Source organism: Engystomops pustulosus, chromosome 6 (assembly GCF_040894005.1).
Source record: "Engystomops pustulosus chromosome 6, aEngPut4.maternal, whole genome shotgun sequence".
Lineage (NCBI taxonomy): Eukaryota > Metazoa > Chordata > Amphibia > Anura > Leptodactylidae > Engystomops > Engystomops pustulosus.
In genome coordinates, this window is record NC_092416.1 from 71,586,154 (window position 1) to 71,604,846 (window position 18,693).

The 18,693-nt window shown below is 41.3% G+C and overlaps 1 protein-coding gene across 2 annotated transcripts in view; it reads right to left on the bottom strand.

Moving 5' to 3' along the window:
• UBE4B (ubiquitination factor E4B) overlaps positions 1-18,693 on the bottom strand; it is a 53,691-nt gene that overhangs the window by 22,830 nt on the left and 12,168 nt on the right. Inside the window, exons 3-13 of one of the 2 annotated variants that reach the window (XM_072156493.1) lie at positions 11,895-12,030; positions 10,575-10,662; positions 10,067-10,211; positions 9,745-9,970; positions 8,372-8,722; positions 5,905-6,018; positions 2,546-2,672; positions 2,303-2,403; positions 1,244-1,358; positions 1,076-1,159; positions 743-799 (exon numbers count right to left, since the gene is read on the bottom strand). In XM_072156493.1, coding sequence (XP_072012594.1) covers positions 743-799; positions 1,076-1,159; positions 1,244-1,358; positions 2,303-2,403; positions 2,546-2,672; positions 5,905-6,018; positions 8,372-8,722; positions 9,745-9,970; positions 10,067-10,211; positions 10,575-10,662; positions 11,895-12,030 — 1,544 coding nt within the window. The remainder of the gene's footprint in view (positions 1-742; positions 800-1,075; positions 1,160-1,243; positions 1,359-2,302; positions 2,404-2,545; positions 2,673-5,904; positions 6,019-8,371; positions 8,723-9,744; positions 9,971-10,066; positions 10,212-10,574; positions 10,663-11,894; positions 12,031-18,693) is intronic. The other variant, XM_072156494.1, reaches the window with a different exon arrangement.

Genomic DNA, 18,693 nt, shown 5'->3' on the forward strand with positions numbered 1-18,693 from the left:
TACAATATAATAGTGCATATAGAAAGAAAGAGGCGGCACTCACCGGGCCTGTGGAACTACTTCTTTTTTATTCAGCAAACGGTGTGGTACAGGGGGAACACTGGAGCCATGCGGCGACGGGCCGTTTCGCGCGATGGCTCCAGTGTTCCCCCTTTCTTTCTATATGCACATTGTGGACTTGTTGAGCTCGGGCTGAGCAACACCGCGACGGAACCCTACAGCATCGGTAAACTACCTATCTGCTCCTAGCCATTTGCCTCACCTATAAGACGCACCTGCGTGGGCATGCACCAGGTTTTGAGCTGTGCGGAGACTCTATACCTCTCCTTAGACTTATACAATATAATGGTAACTGTACTACTTGCAACATTGTTGACAGGAGGGATTTCTCAAATTTTCAGGAGAAAGATGGGTGAGTACCTAACCCTAGTTGTTACTTTAAGTGTATTGCTCGCCTGATACCACTCGACGGAGGGGAGTTTTAAGGTTGTTACTTTTGTGCAGAATTCTTCACGAATGGCGAATGATGCAAGTTATTTCTGAGCTCAACTAATGTTACTTGATTTATGATGCTGTTCGGTTTCATTCATGTGTCAATAAAACAATTACAAAAAAGCTAATACATACAAATAGTATATATACACACACACAGAATAACACGCATTTTTTTATGCATTAGAGTCAACAAAAGTATACTACAGAAAAGGAACGAAGTAAAATTAATATTACAATAGGCACTTACCAAGCAACAAACAGGGTGAGTCCTTCCAAACTTGATCTCACACAGTTCAACTAAAGCCTGCGGTGAAGACAAATCAGTGAGCACAGAGAATTACGATTACCAAAAGTTCAAAGTAAATCTTTTCTAGTTACTAGGTCCCCCATGTAATAATATCTATGTTTGTGTCCTACTTGCATAGGAAACATGCCACTATGGTCACTGAAAACTGTGCAGCACAATTTGATCTATTATTAGATAAACTTTCATCTATCTTCCTTGAGTGATGGGACAGCAAAAAGCACAGCATCAAGGCCAATGGTAAAATAGGAATCTTACTAAGAAAATTGCCCTCACCACTAAAGGATATTTGAAGTTGTCACTATCCAAAGAACAATCTTTAGCTGCCATTGCCAATCCTTGCAGAATAGGAATGAAGATCTGTGTACACAAGAAATAAAAAGGTAGTTATTAATTCTTTGTTTCTTAAGTGCTTCTTCAATCCAATCCATGTACCTATTTTACCTGTTTGAACAACTCCTCATCCTGATATGTCGTCCTTACAAGTTCTTGAATAAAGCCAAATGGCAGGTTCCTACAGAGCATATATGGCACCAGGAGAGATTGTTGCTGTACAGACCTAGGGGAAAAAAAAAACAAACAAAAAAAAGGGGGTTCAAATTAATAAATCATATTTTTTCACAGTTTTCACTAGTCCACATGGGGATTTGTACATGTGAACATGAGATCGCTTATAAAACACATATCAGTATTCTAGTGCAGTGCATTATACATGGTTGGTTATACCATAAGACAACCTATTAGGTCCTGCCTCAGCTATCCTCCTAGTTTTCTGATTTTTCAACACAATAAAGTAAACATTACAAGTACAGACACAATACAATATGTAACACTACACAAACTCAACATGCTGCATGGTTTAAGTATAACACACACAACATATAGAGTGCCATATAGGAGATGTTTCAGCCCAGGACTATGATAGAAATGAAAGATAAACATAAATGAATAAATGAGTATCAATACAGAGTGTGTACTTGTTCTATACATCAATCCACTCAGCTCATCTTGGTTTACAACATGGTGCCTGGTGCAGAGCTTTTGCTATATACAGCAAGGGTCTGCTTTATTATATAGCAGAAATTCAACACGGTTCTTGGCCATTAACCCGTTAGGTGACACAGAAAAACACCTATTAGGCTGCATTCACACAAACATATGCCTGTTCGCTGCAATGGAGAGGAGGGGTGACCCCTACCCTCTCCATAGTGATGCATGACGCACCTCTTTTCCCTGCGTATGGAGAGGTAGGATGCTGCTCCATATCACTCTGTGCGGCCATTGCCGTCTATGGGGGGACAAGTTTGCGGTTGTACATACATACCCCCCCATGCCCGCCCAACCCCCCATCCGACGGTCGTATGAATGCAGTACTAACCCAAAGATTATGTATTAATTGGACTGCACAGTGAAATCCGTTAAAATAAAGCCCACAAGAAAATCCTGCAACAGCTTTTTTTGTCAATTTTATTACTTTAATACATTGGAAAGAATGATACTTACCTTGGCTGGGTGAGTGCTCCCTGTAACACCAGAGCAGCATGGCAGATACATTGTGATCGAATGTTGCTCAGGAGCTGGCTCACATCTGGCTGACTGCACATCTATAGAACGGAAGAAAAGGGACATTTTTATATACCAGGTATTTGTCATGCCAATATCTAGATACAACTTGCAAAGAGCAATGCTGCCATCCACTGGTTGAGTTATGCAGCTTCCACATATTTCCATACAACAATATTTTACCTTTGGTGCTTTCCTCTCTTCAATTCCCACTCTATCAAAGCACTCAATGAGGTAGTTGAGCATCTCTGTTTCTTTGCAGGTTTCTATAGTGAAGTGATCACCACAGGACTCCGTACTACTAGTTCCACTGAAGAAGAAAGCAGAAAAACTATTTAAAGCTTCACAATTTAAAACATTTTCAAAACCTGCATCCACCAGTAATCCAGAACCTAACCACTGAAAATAGGCTCTGCTATTTAAAAGACAACCAGCATATTAAAAAGGGGGAAAAAAGTTAATGATTAAGCACCAAAAACATCAGGCACCGACTATGAAAAAACCAGGTCTGTTAGTGTTTAGTATTAGGATAAGAAACAGAAGTTTAGTTGATTCATTCCAGTGTAATATAAGGATTGGGATACTAGCTTATCACAAACGAGGAGGGAAACCAACAAATGTAGCAAATGAAAATGCAGGTATCAAAAAGGTTTAAAAAAAAACCACAGTGAAGTGCCAACTTCTAAAGCCATGGAATCCTAGGCTTCAGATTTTCATTGAATGACTAGGGCTGTGTGAAGGGACCTCAGACACTGTGTTTACATGGGACACTTTCTATCTTTTAGTAGTTTCAGCAAAGGAAATCCTTTCTGTTGTCAGCAATTTTATCACCCGCTACAATCACCCCAATAGTTTCCTACAAGAAACACTAGTTAGACAATCAATTCCTGCATATGCAGAGGGTCCCACCTATTGGAGGCATCAGAAATGCTCCAACCCTACTACTAAAACTACTACAGGCGGTCCCCTACTTAAAGAGGACCTGTCACCTAAATTTTCAGCACTAGGAGTTGCTTACTAAAGTAAGCAGCTCCTAGTGCTTAATCAAACGCCGCAGTGTTAGAGTGATAGCGTTACCAGAAACCTCCGGTAACGCTATCAAACACTGCGGCGGGGTACAGTGTAATCATCGGACCGCTTGCAAAGCTGTCCGATGTATTCATGAGTGGGCGGTCCGAGGCGCTGCCTCTTCCCCGGACCGCCCCGCTCGCTCCATAGGCCGGCAGTGACTGCCACGAGCTAGGCGACAGTCCCCGCCCCTAGCCACGCCCCACCCCTTCATAAATAGCTTTGCAAGCTGTCCGATGATTACACTGTACCCCGCCGCAGTGTTTGATAGCGTTACCGGAGGTTTGCGGTAACGCTATCACTATAACACTGCAGCGTTTGATCAAGCAGCTCCTAGTGCCGATAAATTGGGTGACAGGTCCTCTTTAAGAACACCCGGCTTACAGAGGACCCCTAGTTACAAACTGACCTCTGGATATTGGTAATTTACTGTACTTTAACCCTAAGCTACAATAAACAGCTATAACAGTTAGTAAAGGTGTCTGATATTAAGCTTTATTGTTAATTCTGGTTCTTGTGACAATCCAACATTTTTAACAGAGACCAAAAAAAATTTGTCTGGAGTTACAATTATAAAATATACAGTTCTGACTTACATACAAATTCAACTTAAGAACAAACCTACAGAACCTATCTTGTACGTCACCCGGGGACTGCCTGTACTAAATACTGCTGCATATGCTCCAAACAAACAATACATCAATCTTCTTTTAGTGCCCTGCTTATCCATTGCTACTCTCCTGTGCCCCCCCACACCTCCCCAGTTTTTGTATACATGTGGGCAGCATGTGACACAAAGTTTTATGCTGTATTACTGGCATCAGGAACCACAAGAAAAATCTCTTTAAAGGAAATAAACCACCTGGATAAAGAATTGTACACCAAGAACACCGATGTATTGCTGTGCCCCCCCTCTGGCAGGTTCTGCTTTTCTTTTAGCTTCTTAGGAACTTGTTTTTACAATAATAAAGTTTCACAAATTATGCACATGAGCCTCAGGGGCTCCAGACTCTATAGATGTCAATGGAGCCTGGAGCCCCTAACGTTCATCTGCATAATATTTAAAAAGGAAAAGATAAGGTAATCAATAAGGAACAACTAGACTGGAAGATTCATTGCAAGCAACTTGATGACAGTTGTCAAGTAAGACTCAAATAATTTTTATTTACAATAGATTGCATAAAGTGGGTGCCAACTTTATATCAAGCAAAAATATAAATATATAAAAAGTGTTTTAGTGCAGAACAGAAAACATCACCATATCAATATCACAAGACCTCACTGTGAATATTACTTCACCGCAAGACAAAAAAAAAAATAAAATAAAAAGTTCGAAGAAAAGAGTTAGGCTACATGCACACAAATGACGTTCAGACAGCTAGCACCCATATTGCTATGGGCTCAGCGCAGTGTACGAGACAATTTCCCGAGCTTGCGGCTTGGACAGCGTTTTTTTTAGAAGGCAAAACATGTGTTGCTACTTAATGAACGTAAGCGTTAAAATCTGAATGCTTATGCTCCAAAAAACTCCAAAACATAACCCAAGCGCGTCATGCACACATAGCCTTACTAAGGCTGGGTCATCACGTGCAGATATTTCCGTGGATGTGACACTTTGCAGCACAGACAGGAGTAATCACTGAGCTTTCATTTGTCACTACCTTTTCACCAAACATAAATGGCTCAAGTGACTACAAACTATACACTATAGCTTATACGATTTAAAGGGGTATTCCCATCTGGGCATTTACATTTAATTAAATTCATTTGCCTTATATTAACATTTCTTCAATTGGATGTTAAATTATCTTCACACCGTAACATTTTTTAAATTCTCATAAATGTAGTCCTGTTGTCCCTTAGAAACCAAATAGCTTCCTCGGAGCATGTCACACTCTGGCAGCGGTGGCCAGACTTGTGCTATAGAGTCCTGCTGGACCACCAGGATTCAGGAATCATTACCACAGGGTGCCTTTGCGACATGTTGTGGTGGCTGTATCAAAGGAAGCTATTTCGTTTCTAAGGGACAACATGGCAACATTTATGAGAAATTATCTTCACCCAGGTAAATTTTTTTTAATAACATCTAATTGGAGAAATGTTTACATATGGCAGATTAATGAAAGAGAATGTAAGTACCCAGAAGAGAATACCCCTTTAAGTGTTTCACTTTTGCTCCTAAAAGCGAACTGGTCAGGATTACCCACATCCCCCACCGTTAGTCAGAAGTTGCCTTATTTTCATCCAAACGCTATAGATTTAACTAAACTGTCCCCATATGTTCTCTCATATTGACAACAGTTACAACAAATTCCTTGGCACCTGGGAGAAGCAAGCAGTCAGAGTTATTCAACGCTAAAAACCAAACAAACTCTGCTCGAGCTGAAACGAATAGGCATTGAAAAGGCACAGCAACTGGCACATGTGCAAGTTAGTGAGCGCTCGGGCAAGTGGTCATGCCACATGGCCAGTACCTGGACCCAAAGTGCACACTAGGGAAATCCTCTTCATCGCTCTCTTCGTCACTGCTGCCCTCAGCCTCGTTGACGTGGGTGAGGAAGAGGAGAGACAAAGGGTTGTCATACACACTGGCACAACATGGAAATACATAAAAATAAGCAGGGAGACAGGAAAGCGTATTGCACCAAAAATAAGGTGCCATTAAGTTACATCATTCTCTTTCTCTACATGCATTGTAGGGGGTCGTCACAACAGCCCCTTCTGAGAAAGCTGCCAGCAACTATAGGAGCCATTTCACTTGTTAACCAGCTTCCCAAGGGTTTAACTCTAAATATGATGAACATTTAACTTGAGGCACCAGCATTATAACCTGGTATAAAGCAGAAGTCAGGAGAACATCAATACATTGACTATACAATTCAGTCACAGGGCATGCAGCATTCACTGAACTGCAAACCCCAGCAAGAAGAGAAATTGTGAGCACTACACAATAGAGGACCGCAGCCTGTCCTGTACAGCTACACACAAGGGGATTTGTAGGAATGATGTTTTCCAGCTGCAAAAGGGGTAAACTTTCTACAAAACACCCAGGAAAGGCCTGAATAGTTTTTAAACAACAAAATCCATAAACTCACATACTCGACAAATTAAAAGGGGTTTTCCGGGAATATGAACGTCTGATACAAAAACCCATAATGCTATAAATAAATGAATGTATCAAAACTCAATGTCATTGTTGACAAAATGGAGCTTAAATAGTTTGATTTTATGATTCACAAAATATTATGGGCTTTGTAAAGTAGGTGGAGTTATCACTAAGATGGCCGCCACTGGAAACTACAAGTCCCATGATCCTTTAGTTTTAAGTAACTCCTCCTCCTTATATTTTGCTTCCAGTGATGATGTAACTGTCCTGCACTGTTACCATAGCAATGATGTTTAACTGTCATCACTGGACATTTCCTCACTGAGATGACATCTCACTACAACGTTGGCCGTACTGGATGCACTGCAACCAACCACCTACAGCCAAACATAGTGGTGACTACATGACCTGATCTGATGTGGACATGTGACCAGCAGCCATCTTCTGTTTTGAATCTGCTCCACACAGAGGAAATCAACAGGGCCAGTAGCATTTTCAGTGTATGTCAACAGCATTTATCTACTAAGGGGAGCAAAATTTTAAATAAACTATAAGCTAATATTTTATTATTGGTTAAGAACCCATTTGAATATGAATTATATTTATTCCTGGAATACCCCTTTAAGTAACAAGTCATTGGAGACATGATTGTTGAATATAGATACAAAAAGTAAGGGGTTATCCAGTCTGCACTTTCCATTATACTGAATTAGGGTAATTTCTACAAGGCTTAGTTTCCTCTACACAACCTGCAACTAAATACCTAGGAGACCGGAGAGACCTTCAGCAGCAGGTGGTAAGCTGGGGTCCAAACATTGCAACCAGATGGTTTCAATGTAAGGTCAATGGACCCTTCTGTAGAAAGAGACTGTCAGAAGTGGAAAACTTCTTTAAAGTGTAAATTCTATTTCATATTATAATCATGTTATCAATTTGTGATTCCCCTTTAAAAACTAACAGACTGAGGCCATATTGTACGGCTGGCCACCACTCCCCCCCCCCCCCCAACACACACACACAGCTATGGCATTATCTGCTCTGAGTCTAGTTGTCAGAAATCCTACTTAGCAACAGTGAAAAGGGCAGAGACTAACCTCTTCATGGCTTTGCCTAGACGCAAAGTTTAATTTGGGTTGCTCACAGTTACCATGAGGCCTTGTGTGCTCTCAAAGTAATTTAGCAGTAAAACCAGTGAGACTCCTACAAGTAAATCCACTGAGCAATATACAGTGTGTACATACAGGAATATATAATGTATAAACTGGCAGTTTCTTCACATGGAAGAGTTGGAACATAAGTAATAAGTAGTAAAAAACAGTTACATGAGGTGTGTAGTCTGTGTGAGAACTAAGGGTTAACAGCTTCACTGCTGTGTAAAAAGAATCCAGAGAGCAGAGGAAGGGGTTGTGGGGAGGGTTGCTGCAAAGGGGTCTGTGACACAGGAGGAGAGAGGGGAAAGCAGGGTTGCGTTTTAAATGAATACCGCCAACAGCGTAGATCACTACAGAGAAAAGAACAGTTTGCGGACAACAGAAGCTGTAGAAAAAGTAGTCAAAATATTCCCAGATCTCCGCTATATTCGGGAGATCTTTTTTTTCATGGATTTTGACATACAATAACCTATGTTAGACAAGAGGACACCTCTTGAAAATTGGTGAAACTAGACTAGACAACCCTTTCTTACAGACACATGCCCTTAACCATTGTAAACTATTTCTAAAACAGGACAGTATAAGATGTCAATACACATGCAAAGGAACCAGTCAGTAACATAATGGCACCACACTGACAACATTCACATGTCATGCACACATCCACAACCTGCAAAGAAATACCTAGGAGGTATCCGGTTTTGCCTGGGGGACATTCTGGGAGATACCAAAGACCTCCGTCTAGGTGAGCTTGCGGGCACTGCTTGAGGACTGCTGGACGAGGTGCGAGGGCTAGGAGATATGTGTAACACAGGGGAAAGGCTAGAAGTCCTTGGACTGGACGGAATGGGCAGGGGTCCTGAATGGGTAATCGTGTAAGGTCGGTAACGTGGGGAAGATGCATGGCCTAGTGATGGGCTTGTTGGTACAGTCAAAGACTGCCCCATGGTGCAAGGCTGGGAAGTAGAAACGGGGGGCAAGGGTAGACTGGACGCCGACATAGCTGTAGTACGAATGGGACTAGCACCATAAAGACTGGATAGAGAAAGAAAAATATGAAATGAAAACATTAAAACAAGAAAAATGAAAACAGGAAAATTAAAGCAAAACTAGACAATAAGACCTCCAAGATATGAAGAGGAATTACGTATCTGCCTTTAGTAAACAGAAGAGAACTCTAAACATTTTTGAGCATCTTATCTCATAACGCTTACATTTGGCATTAATTTGCTCAGGAAAAAGTATAAATATATTGGAAATTAGATATAACAATGTCCATTTCTAATGAGAGGTTCCAAGTGATGCTGATGGCATAACACACCAGACAGTAATAAGGAGAATGACAGAAAAGATGCTTCAAAATGTATGTATGTATGTATGGACTGTATTCACCATTCTAAGATGCCAAGATACTGGTTTTCTGTGCTAATATCTGCTGATATTAAGGCAGATAATAGGGGACATGATATTAGGCAATTTACCAACATAAATCTATTAAAAGTTCTGCTACGCTTTCTTTGATATGTAAAGTGAAGTCTCCTGTCTTTTACCTAATCAGCCAGACATTCCTGTCCATAAAATGGCCACAGATGGAGCATCATATGATTTCTAACTCTCCATGAACAATCACCCTGCCAGGACCTTAATGTTATATTCATACCTTTATAAGGCCCAGGCAGGGAGATTGTTCATGGACAGTCAGGATCACATTACCCGCCATCTGCAGACATTTTATGGACAGGAACGTCTGGCTTATGAGGTAAAAAAAGACTGGAGGCTACAATTTACAAATCAAGAAAGCGGTGCAGAATAGATGTATATTGGTAAATTAACAAATATCCTGCCTCTTACATTTACGTACACATTACAAAAACATGAGGTAACATGAGGTGACCACCCCTTTAATAACTGTATATTCAAGAGAGAATTCTCTCTTTTTACAACTTTTAATCTATGCAGTATTTGCTTTAATTTTAGGCCAAATTAGTTAGTGGGATGGCAAAATCAAATATAAACCAAAATGGCTAAGGCCACTTTGAACAGTAACCTTCACTTACCTTGATAAGGAGCTGGCACCAAAGGATCCAGAGTTACAGAACATAGGACTAGTGCCAGGTGTTGACCCAGAGTTTAGCAATAAAGTCTTTTCTGGAATACGTGTAGTAGCAATTGGCTGTGATGTTGCAGTCAAGCTAGCAAATGGGTTGTCATCTTTAGACTGTGTGGACATCATCAAGACTTCCATTAAAATCTGCCCAATCAAGTCTTTAAAATTGGAGTACACTTTGAGGGAAAGGACAGAAATCTGTTTAGTACTAGTTTAAACACACTCATTGACGTTATTCATTTTATTAAGTGTGGTTTAAAACAAAAAAATACCTTCTTTTGGGTTTTGCCTGAACTGTTCAGACAGAGACCTCAGGAAAATCACATCTCTGTCTCGGTCTTTCCAAGATACTCTGAAGATCTTGCAGACCAGCTGCAGTGACTGTTCTTCAGACACCTCCGACCCTGAAGAGGATTCCTGTAATGAGAGGGGCAAGGTATAAGGAGGGGACCAAACCAACCGAAAATCCAAAACATAACATGTGGATTTTCCATGGGCTTCACTACTGTTACACTAATGTGGTGAAACATGCAGTGTTTAGCATGTGCTACTTCTTGCTACAGAAATGCCATTGATGTGCTACTGAAAATGCAGAACATGTTTGCTTTACTGCAGGATGTACATGGGACCTAAAAGCTCATCAACTTGCAATAATCTCTACTGTGAGAATCTGCATAAAATCCACTTTGTGAATGCACCTAAACTACTGGTCACCTGATAGCACTCTAAAGTAAGGGGCCCATTGACACCCTACAGAGGTGTCCTTTATGTCTATAATACCTTATCAGTAAGGCTTCTCTTCTCCCTGCGATCACTCTCGTCCACTTCCATGTTCTCAATCCCTGAGTCCACATCCACCTGGGACATGCTGGTAAAGAAGACAGGTAATACAAGTCAGAAGTCCATTTTGTAAGATAATGATAACTGGTTAACCAAAGTGTTTGATGGGTTTCTTCAACCATTTCATTACCAGACAATTTTCCAGTTTGCATTTCTGTTTTTTACTTCCCTCTTTCCGCAAGTTATATTTTATGTTTATTTTCCCATTTACAGAGACATAGGAGGGCTTGGTAGCTGAGGGACAAATTGTATTTTCTATTGCCATGATTTTTTATTTTGTTCATTGTATAGGGAAACTGGAAAAAAAATTCCAAATGTGGTAGAGTTGCCAAAAAAAACACAGGTGCAGCATATTCCTACAGGATTTTTTATTTTTAACATCTTTTCCTGTGCAGTCCAAATAACCCCTCACCTATATTCATTGGGTCAGTAAGATCACAGCAATATCAAATTTATATAGGTTTTATTAAAATTTAATACAAAAAAAAAAAAAGTTTGAGAAAAAAAAAATCTTAGTTTTGCCATATTTCATCCAAAATATGCCATATGCTGACATTTTGGGGACTGTACAACCTTTTGATCACTTTTTATTTTATTTTAAACCTTTGTGTGTTTCAAATTGACAAAAAAGTGGCAAGTTCTGTATTAGAGTATGTCAATGAGGCACATTCAGATGTAGCTGGTCCACAAATCCTGACTTGAAAAGACTCCAGTCCTAAGTACCGTAGGTTGGTACCAAAGATTTTTCATGGCTGTAACTCATGGGAAAATCCTGACACGTTTCTAGTGCATAAAGCACAGTTACCAGGGCATATGGAGGAGGTGTAACATGGGTGGGCACTTGAACAAGTGCAGTAGCATTGGCAACCAGCCAATCTTCAACATATGCTGTAGGTTATATCTGCACATCGATAAAACCTGTGTTGCTGCTGTAATGCAACGGGATATGTTGAATTCGGGACAGGCTGTTCCTGACTGAGAATTTGGCCTGGGCCCATAAGAGTGTTGCCTTCTGCGGGATTATAGCTCCTTACTTTAACAAAGTGGTAAGACTCATCAAGTTTTTATTATTGATCAAAGCTACTTGGGGAACATCTACAGAGTTGGTCACCGCTGTGAAATTTCTGTATTTATGTTGCGTATCATCAATATCTGTACAATGTCTAATTGGCTTCTGGGGTTTTAAATTTATTTTGGATAACTTGAATGTATAGAAAATTGAAGCCAAGTTTCTCTAGAATGACATCTTCTGTATTTTACCTTTTTTCACAGGCAACGCTGTCAATGTCCATGCTCTGAGAACGAGACAAGGACTGGGACTGTGTTTCGAGGCTATTTGAAGGAGAACTGCTGAGCGAACTGACGCCTTCACTGCTCTGACTCCGATGGGCCACCCCTGGAACAGAACAGGCGAATATTAATTTCAATAAATACCTCATTATTTCAGCAAAGAAGACACATGAACTGGTTATATGCAAGATATTTATAAAAAAGACATACTGCTTGAAGTGTCTGTCATATCCTATGTAAATGAGTTGTCAAAAAAATACCATTAGAGCAAGACAAAGAAGCAATAGAAATAGTTTACACCTTGATACAACATTCAAGAACTTGCCTTCATGAAACCAAAATAAAATGTGTTATTCATAGTCACCACCTGTGTTTTTTTAAGGTTCTTTATACTGGGACAATAAATCTAAAATCACAAAAGAGTCACAGTGGGAACAGAATGTATTGAAACCCCTTTACATTTTTCACTCATTGTTTAATTGCAAGATTAAAAAAGTTCTTTGCTCATGCATGCAAAACTCTGCACCCCATCCTGACAGAGAAAAAAAAATGTAGATATCTTTGCTAATTTATTAAACAATTTAACTAGCGAGGCTCACATCTGGCTAAAGTTACAAAAGAATTTCTAAATAACTCAACGTTCCTAAGAGCACAGTGGCCTCCATAATGCTTAAATGGAAGAAGTTGGAGATGACCACCACTCCTCGACCTGGCCATCCAGCCAAACTAAGCAATTGTGGGAGGAGAGCCTTGGTAAGAGGTAAATAAACTATTACTGCAGCCTCCACGACTTTATGGCAGAGTGTGCCAACAGAAGCCTCTACTTAGCCTGCATACAGATAAAAAAAAAAAAATAATAATAATAAAAAATAATAATCACCAAAAGGATGTGTGGAAAAAACCAGGCACTGCTCATCACCTACCAAATACAAGCACAACAGTAAAACATGGTAGTGGCAACAACAGGCCGACTGCCGCATTCATCTTTCCTTTAATTGCAACCAAAGTACAGAGATATCCTGGATGAAAACCTCTTCCAGAGTGCTCTGGACATCACACTAGGCCAAAGGTTCACCTTCCAACAAGACAATGACCCCAAGCTCACAGTTAGAGCAACTCAGACCGTTCCTGACTGGCCCAGCCGGAGCCCTGACCTAAACGCAATTGTGCAAAAAGGTTTCAGGAAACTGAGAAAAAGTAGCCGACATGGCGCTGATTAAGGGAGAGGGTCGTCAAGTCGATTTGGATTTTTATTATTCCAAACTGGTAAACGAGTTTCGGACAAAAACGCCCTTCTTCAAGTACAATTGGAACGAGCGCTACAATTTCGCGCGCTCGTGTCACGTGACGTGTGACATCACTACCGCCCAGCAACTCATACATTATCGGTGGCATCGCCCGCAAAGCGATTGTGTGAATGTATCCCGCCTGGGCCATATAAAGACTGTTCCAATTGTACTTGAAGAAGGGCGTTTTCGCCCAAAACACGTTTACCAGTTTGGAATAATAAAAGTCAAAATCGACTTGACGACCCTCCCCCTTAATCAGCGCCGTGCCAGCTACTTTTTCTCGGTTTCCTGAAACCTTCTTGCACATTTTCAAAAACTTGTTGAGACCTTTCCGAGGGACAACACCAGTAAGCTGAAGGGCAGCTTGGTAGGAGATATACGCCTGATTTTACTTACCCAAGGTGAGCAAGTTTTTAACCTATACCCTTCCCCAGCATACGTATCTCGCTGATACATGGTTATTTTCATCCTCTACGCCTCGAGGCGCCGTCCTCTTGTTTTTGTCCCCGTTTTTTCTTTTTTCTCTATATTAGTGCCTAAACGCAATTGAGCATCTCTGGAGACTTAAAAATGGCTTCCACCAGCATTCACCATTCAACCAAGGAAAGTAGAGAGGATCTGCAAGGAGTAATGGCAAAGGATCCCCAAATCCAGACGTGAAAAAAGTTGCTCAAAAGGTGCTTATACTGAGCAAAGAGTCTAAATAGTTATTATAATGCAATATTTCTGTTTTCTTGTTTAATAAATGATCAAAGATATCTACATTACTGTTTTTTTCTGTCAAGATGGGGTGTAGAGTGGACATTAAGGAGCAAAATAAGAACCAATTAGCTGCAAAAAAACAGATTAAAAAATTAAAGTGGTCCGAATACTTTCCATACCGTGTGTGTGGTGTGTGTGTGATACAAAGCGTCCAGTGTCTGAATGAGGTACCATGGGTCCAACAAAAGTAATACAGAAGGTCTACTGCCTGTCCATAATGGGCCTGTGTATTTCCATGTAGATTCATTAACATAAAGATCTTCAAAAGTACCGTCCCTAGTGTGAAGTGATTGCTTTAGTCACCTTCAAAAGGCGTTGTCTTCTGCTGGATAGAGAAGGCTCATAATTCCACATATAGCTTGGACACACCAGAGGATGCTCTAGCACAGTGGTGGCGAACCTATGGCACGGGTGCCACAGGTGGCACTCAGAGCCCTTTCTGTGGGCACCAAGGTCCTCAGCATAGAGTTAATTAGACAGGACCCATGGCCTCCTCCTGTAGTCCCAGGCCACACAGGACATTGTGCACTTAGTACATCCTTGGCTGCCTGGGACTGCAGGAGTAAGAAGATGTGGACAGAGCTGGATTAAATTTGAGCTCCTGCCATGGGCCCTGCAATTCTTCCTGTACAGGGACCCTGGAGGGAAACTTCAACAATAATCTGAATTTATCCTCTTTCTACTGTATTGATGTCCTCGGGACACCAATGAGATTAAGTAAGCAATAAGTTATTGCTTAAATAAATAAGTGGGTTTTTGTTGTAGTTTGGGCACTTGCTCTATAAAAGGTTTGCCACCACTGCTCTAGCAAATGTGAAGAGATCTCCTCGTATTAGTGGAAAGAAAGTTACTTTATTTACTGAAATACTGCTATGCAAACGCTAACATGTCTAAAAAAACGTCACAGGTCACTTCAGGATAACTCAGCTGCAGTACCATGAACATCTATTGAAGTAGACACAAGCTAATTGAGATTTCTTCTGCTGCAATCTAGTTACTACAGTGGTGATGCCTGTGACCAGCAATAAATCAGCAAAGACATACACAGAGCTGACAGCCGTACAAGAAAGAGGGGGGGTGGGTGTCATCTGACCGATCCTGCTCCTTCATCGGAGGATTTAAACAAACAATTACAAGTGGAAGGCAGTTATTCACCGACAAGAGGATGCCTTGTATCAAAGTGTCATAGGTATAACTTTTGGCTAAAAAAAGGATTATAAATTTTATTTTTTTAAGTTCCAATCCATGACTGAGAAAAACACAATCAAAACACTATATTTATCAGTTTATTTTAGGCCTTAAAGGGCAATAGAGCAGGCATGTTAGAAATAGAGCAAGTTAGAAAGAGCAGGCATGTAAATCACAATGTCCAGTCTGAATCAGACCACTGAATAAGCTTTTACAAACATAAAATAAGCAACCTCTTAAGTTGTTTCACTAGTTTTTTCTTTTTACGTACAAATCCATGAAATGATCTTGTTGCAGAAAAAAAAAAAATCTAAGGAAAAACATTAGTGATATATAGAACTCATACAAAAGGGGGCTCCTAGATATTAGAGCCGCATTCTCTGAATAGCAGGAGGATTTATATAAAACCAGATTGATGGCCTATTTATAAAGCCAATGCGGAATCTGCATCCCTGTGACCACTCAGTCACTAGTCAGTGTTAAAGGAGCATGAACATCTTTAAAAGGAAACCTACCACCAGGATGAAGGATTGTAAACTAAGCACACTTACATGCTGTGTGAATTATAGTCCCAGTCTGTCCTGAATTTAATCAATGAACCTACCTACCTACCTACCTGTCCTGTGACCAAGAAAATTAAAGACAGCTGAAATCCAGTTACTTTGTTTTGGCAGCTTTGTGTGGGTGCAATAATGCAGATATACTCATCATTCAGTTCTAACGTGTAAACAGAGTCACTAGTCAAGCACACAAATCTACCATGGCTGAAATGCCTTCTGAAGTGTGGAAAACAAGCTGCAGTAAGATGACCGGAGTTAACATTTCCAGACCTGTGTTTTTGCTTTTATAGCGTTTTGTGTGCTAGAGAAGGCCCCAGACCACGAGTCTGTATAATACACAGCAGGCCTCTCCGCTGGAGACAAGATGTTCTGTTTACACGACTCAGGAACATCCATTACTATACTTGGTCTTTCTCTAGAAGCTGCACACATCACATTTATGTAACCAAGGTACTTGCATGTTATCATTGGTTAAAAAATAAAACCGGCGACAAAGGTGGGCTGTCTGTTCCTTTATATTTCATATACTACAAGGCAAAGCGCCTGCCCGATTCCAGGAACTTTAGCTCTTATGCTGCCACAGAGCATCATGTCAACACTCACATACAGGGGAATCAAGACTGGTGATAAATCTTCACCGGTGCCAAACAGTTTGTAATGTCATTACTCATGCACAAAGCAATTACAAGACAACTTCATTCCACCATATGAAGTTTGGTCAAAATGCTTATTGTATTTAGTTTCCATTTAATAGAGGCAAGATACTCTAGTCTAGTGAATAAACACAAGCAGAGAAAACTGGTAGAACAAAGCCCCGTACACACTGAACAAAGAAATGGAACGCTTCTCAGAGGTAACCTCAGTGGAATTTAGGGAGCAACAGATTTCCTTACCTGGAATTTTTGGGCCATATATAAACATTTTTTTTTTTTTTTTAAAATATAGAACAGGATCCTTGTTGATGGTAAAACCAAGTCACCACTCATGACTCCATCCACTACACACTTTCTCCATTTGTCAGGCACCATACGGAGCTCCTTTCTTCTTACTCTCTCAGCACACAAGAGGTAAAATAAAAGTTGCAGCAACCTAAATATCACAGTTTCACACAGTCATGTGTGAAACTCCTTCATTAAAGGCAATGGTCATTTGAAAAAATGGAAGCACTTAGTGGTTAGGGTTTCAAACATAGGTTTCAATGGAATGATGAAAAATAGAAGGTATTAAGCTCACCGATTTGCAAGTGATGTGAAAATCTTGTGATCAGAGATCGCAATAACGCCTCTACAAGCGTCTATGACGCATGCAGAGGCTGATTTACTCTCCAAAAAAACCACCAAGCGTATAAATACGCTTGGTGATGTACACTCACCGGCCACTTTATTAGGTACACCATGCTAGTAACGGGTTGGACCCCCTTTTGCCTTCAGAACTGCCACAATTCTTCATGGCATAGATTCAACAAGGTGCTGGAAGCATTCCTCAGAGATTTGGGTCCATATTGACATGATGGCATCACACAGTTGCCGCAGATTTGTCGGCTGCACATCCATGATGCGAATCTCCCGTTCCACCACATCCCAAAGATGCTCTATTGGATTGAGATCTGGTGACTGTGGAGGCCATTTGAGTACAGTGAACTCGTTGTCATGTTCAAGAAACCAGTCTGAGATGATTCCAGCTTTATGACATGGCGCATTATCCTGCTGAAAGTAGCCATCAGATGTTGGGTACATTGTAGTCATAAAGGGATGGACATGGTCAGCAACAATACTCAGGTAGGCTGTGGCGTTGCAACGATGCTCAATTGGTACCAAGGGGCCCAAAGAGTGCCAAGAAAATATTCCCCACACCATGACACCACAACCACCAGCCTGAACCGTTGATACAAGGCAGGATGGATCCATGCTTTCATGTTGTTGACGCCAAATTCTGACCCTACCATCCGAATGTCGCAGCAGAAATCGAGACTCATCAGACCAGGCAACGTTTTTCCAATCTTCTACTGTCCAATTTCGATGAGCTTGTGCAAATTGTAGCCTCAGTTTCCTGTTCTTAGCTGAAAGGAGTGGCACCCGGTGTGGTCTTCTGCTGCTGTAGCCTGAACTGCCTCAAAGTTCGACGTTCAGAGATGCTCTTCTGCCTACCTTCGTTGTAACGGGTGGCGATTTGAGACACTGTTGCCTTTCTATCAGCTCAATCCAGTCTGCCCATTCTCTTCTGACCTCTGGCATCAACAAGGCATTTCCACCCACAGAACTGCCGCTCACTGGATGTTTTTTCTTTTTCGGACCATTCTTTGTAAACCCTAGAGATGGTTGTGCGTGAAAATCCCAGTAGATCAGCAGTTTCTGAAATACTCAGACCAGCCCTTCCGGCACCAACAACCATGCCACGTTCAAAGGCCCTCAAATCACCTTTCTTCCCCATACTGATGCTCGGTTTGAACTGAAGGAGATTGTCTTGACCATGTCTACATGCCTAAATGCACCGAGTTGCCGCCATGTGATTGGCTGATTAGAAACTAAGTGTTAACGAGCAGTTGGAGAGGTTACCTAATAAAGTGGCCGGTGAGTGTAATTGTGTAGTCGCTGTCTGGCTGTCAGCAGTAGTGATGTGCAGCTCCCGCCTGCTAGTGTGTAAGGGACAGAGCGGACAGCGGAGCTCACAGAGAGAGAGCAGTCACGTGCACTGCACACTGTCCCACTACACTGCAGATGTATCTGCTCCTCCCCCGCAGAAGAGGAGCTCAGGCCACGCCCCCCTCAGCACGGAGCAGTCACTGTCTTCTCCCTGCTGCTCTGTGTCCAGTGTCACTAGCATATAGGGAGCAGCAGGGGAATCACATTACACTGAGGGCAAGGCACAGGCAGGAGGACAGGACATGTGACCACTACTGGGGTCTCTGCTCCTCCTCCCCTCCTGACCCGTCTCTAGTTCTAATAGATACAGCTGCACATGCGCACTAGC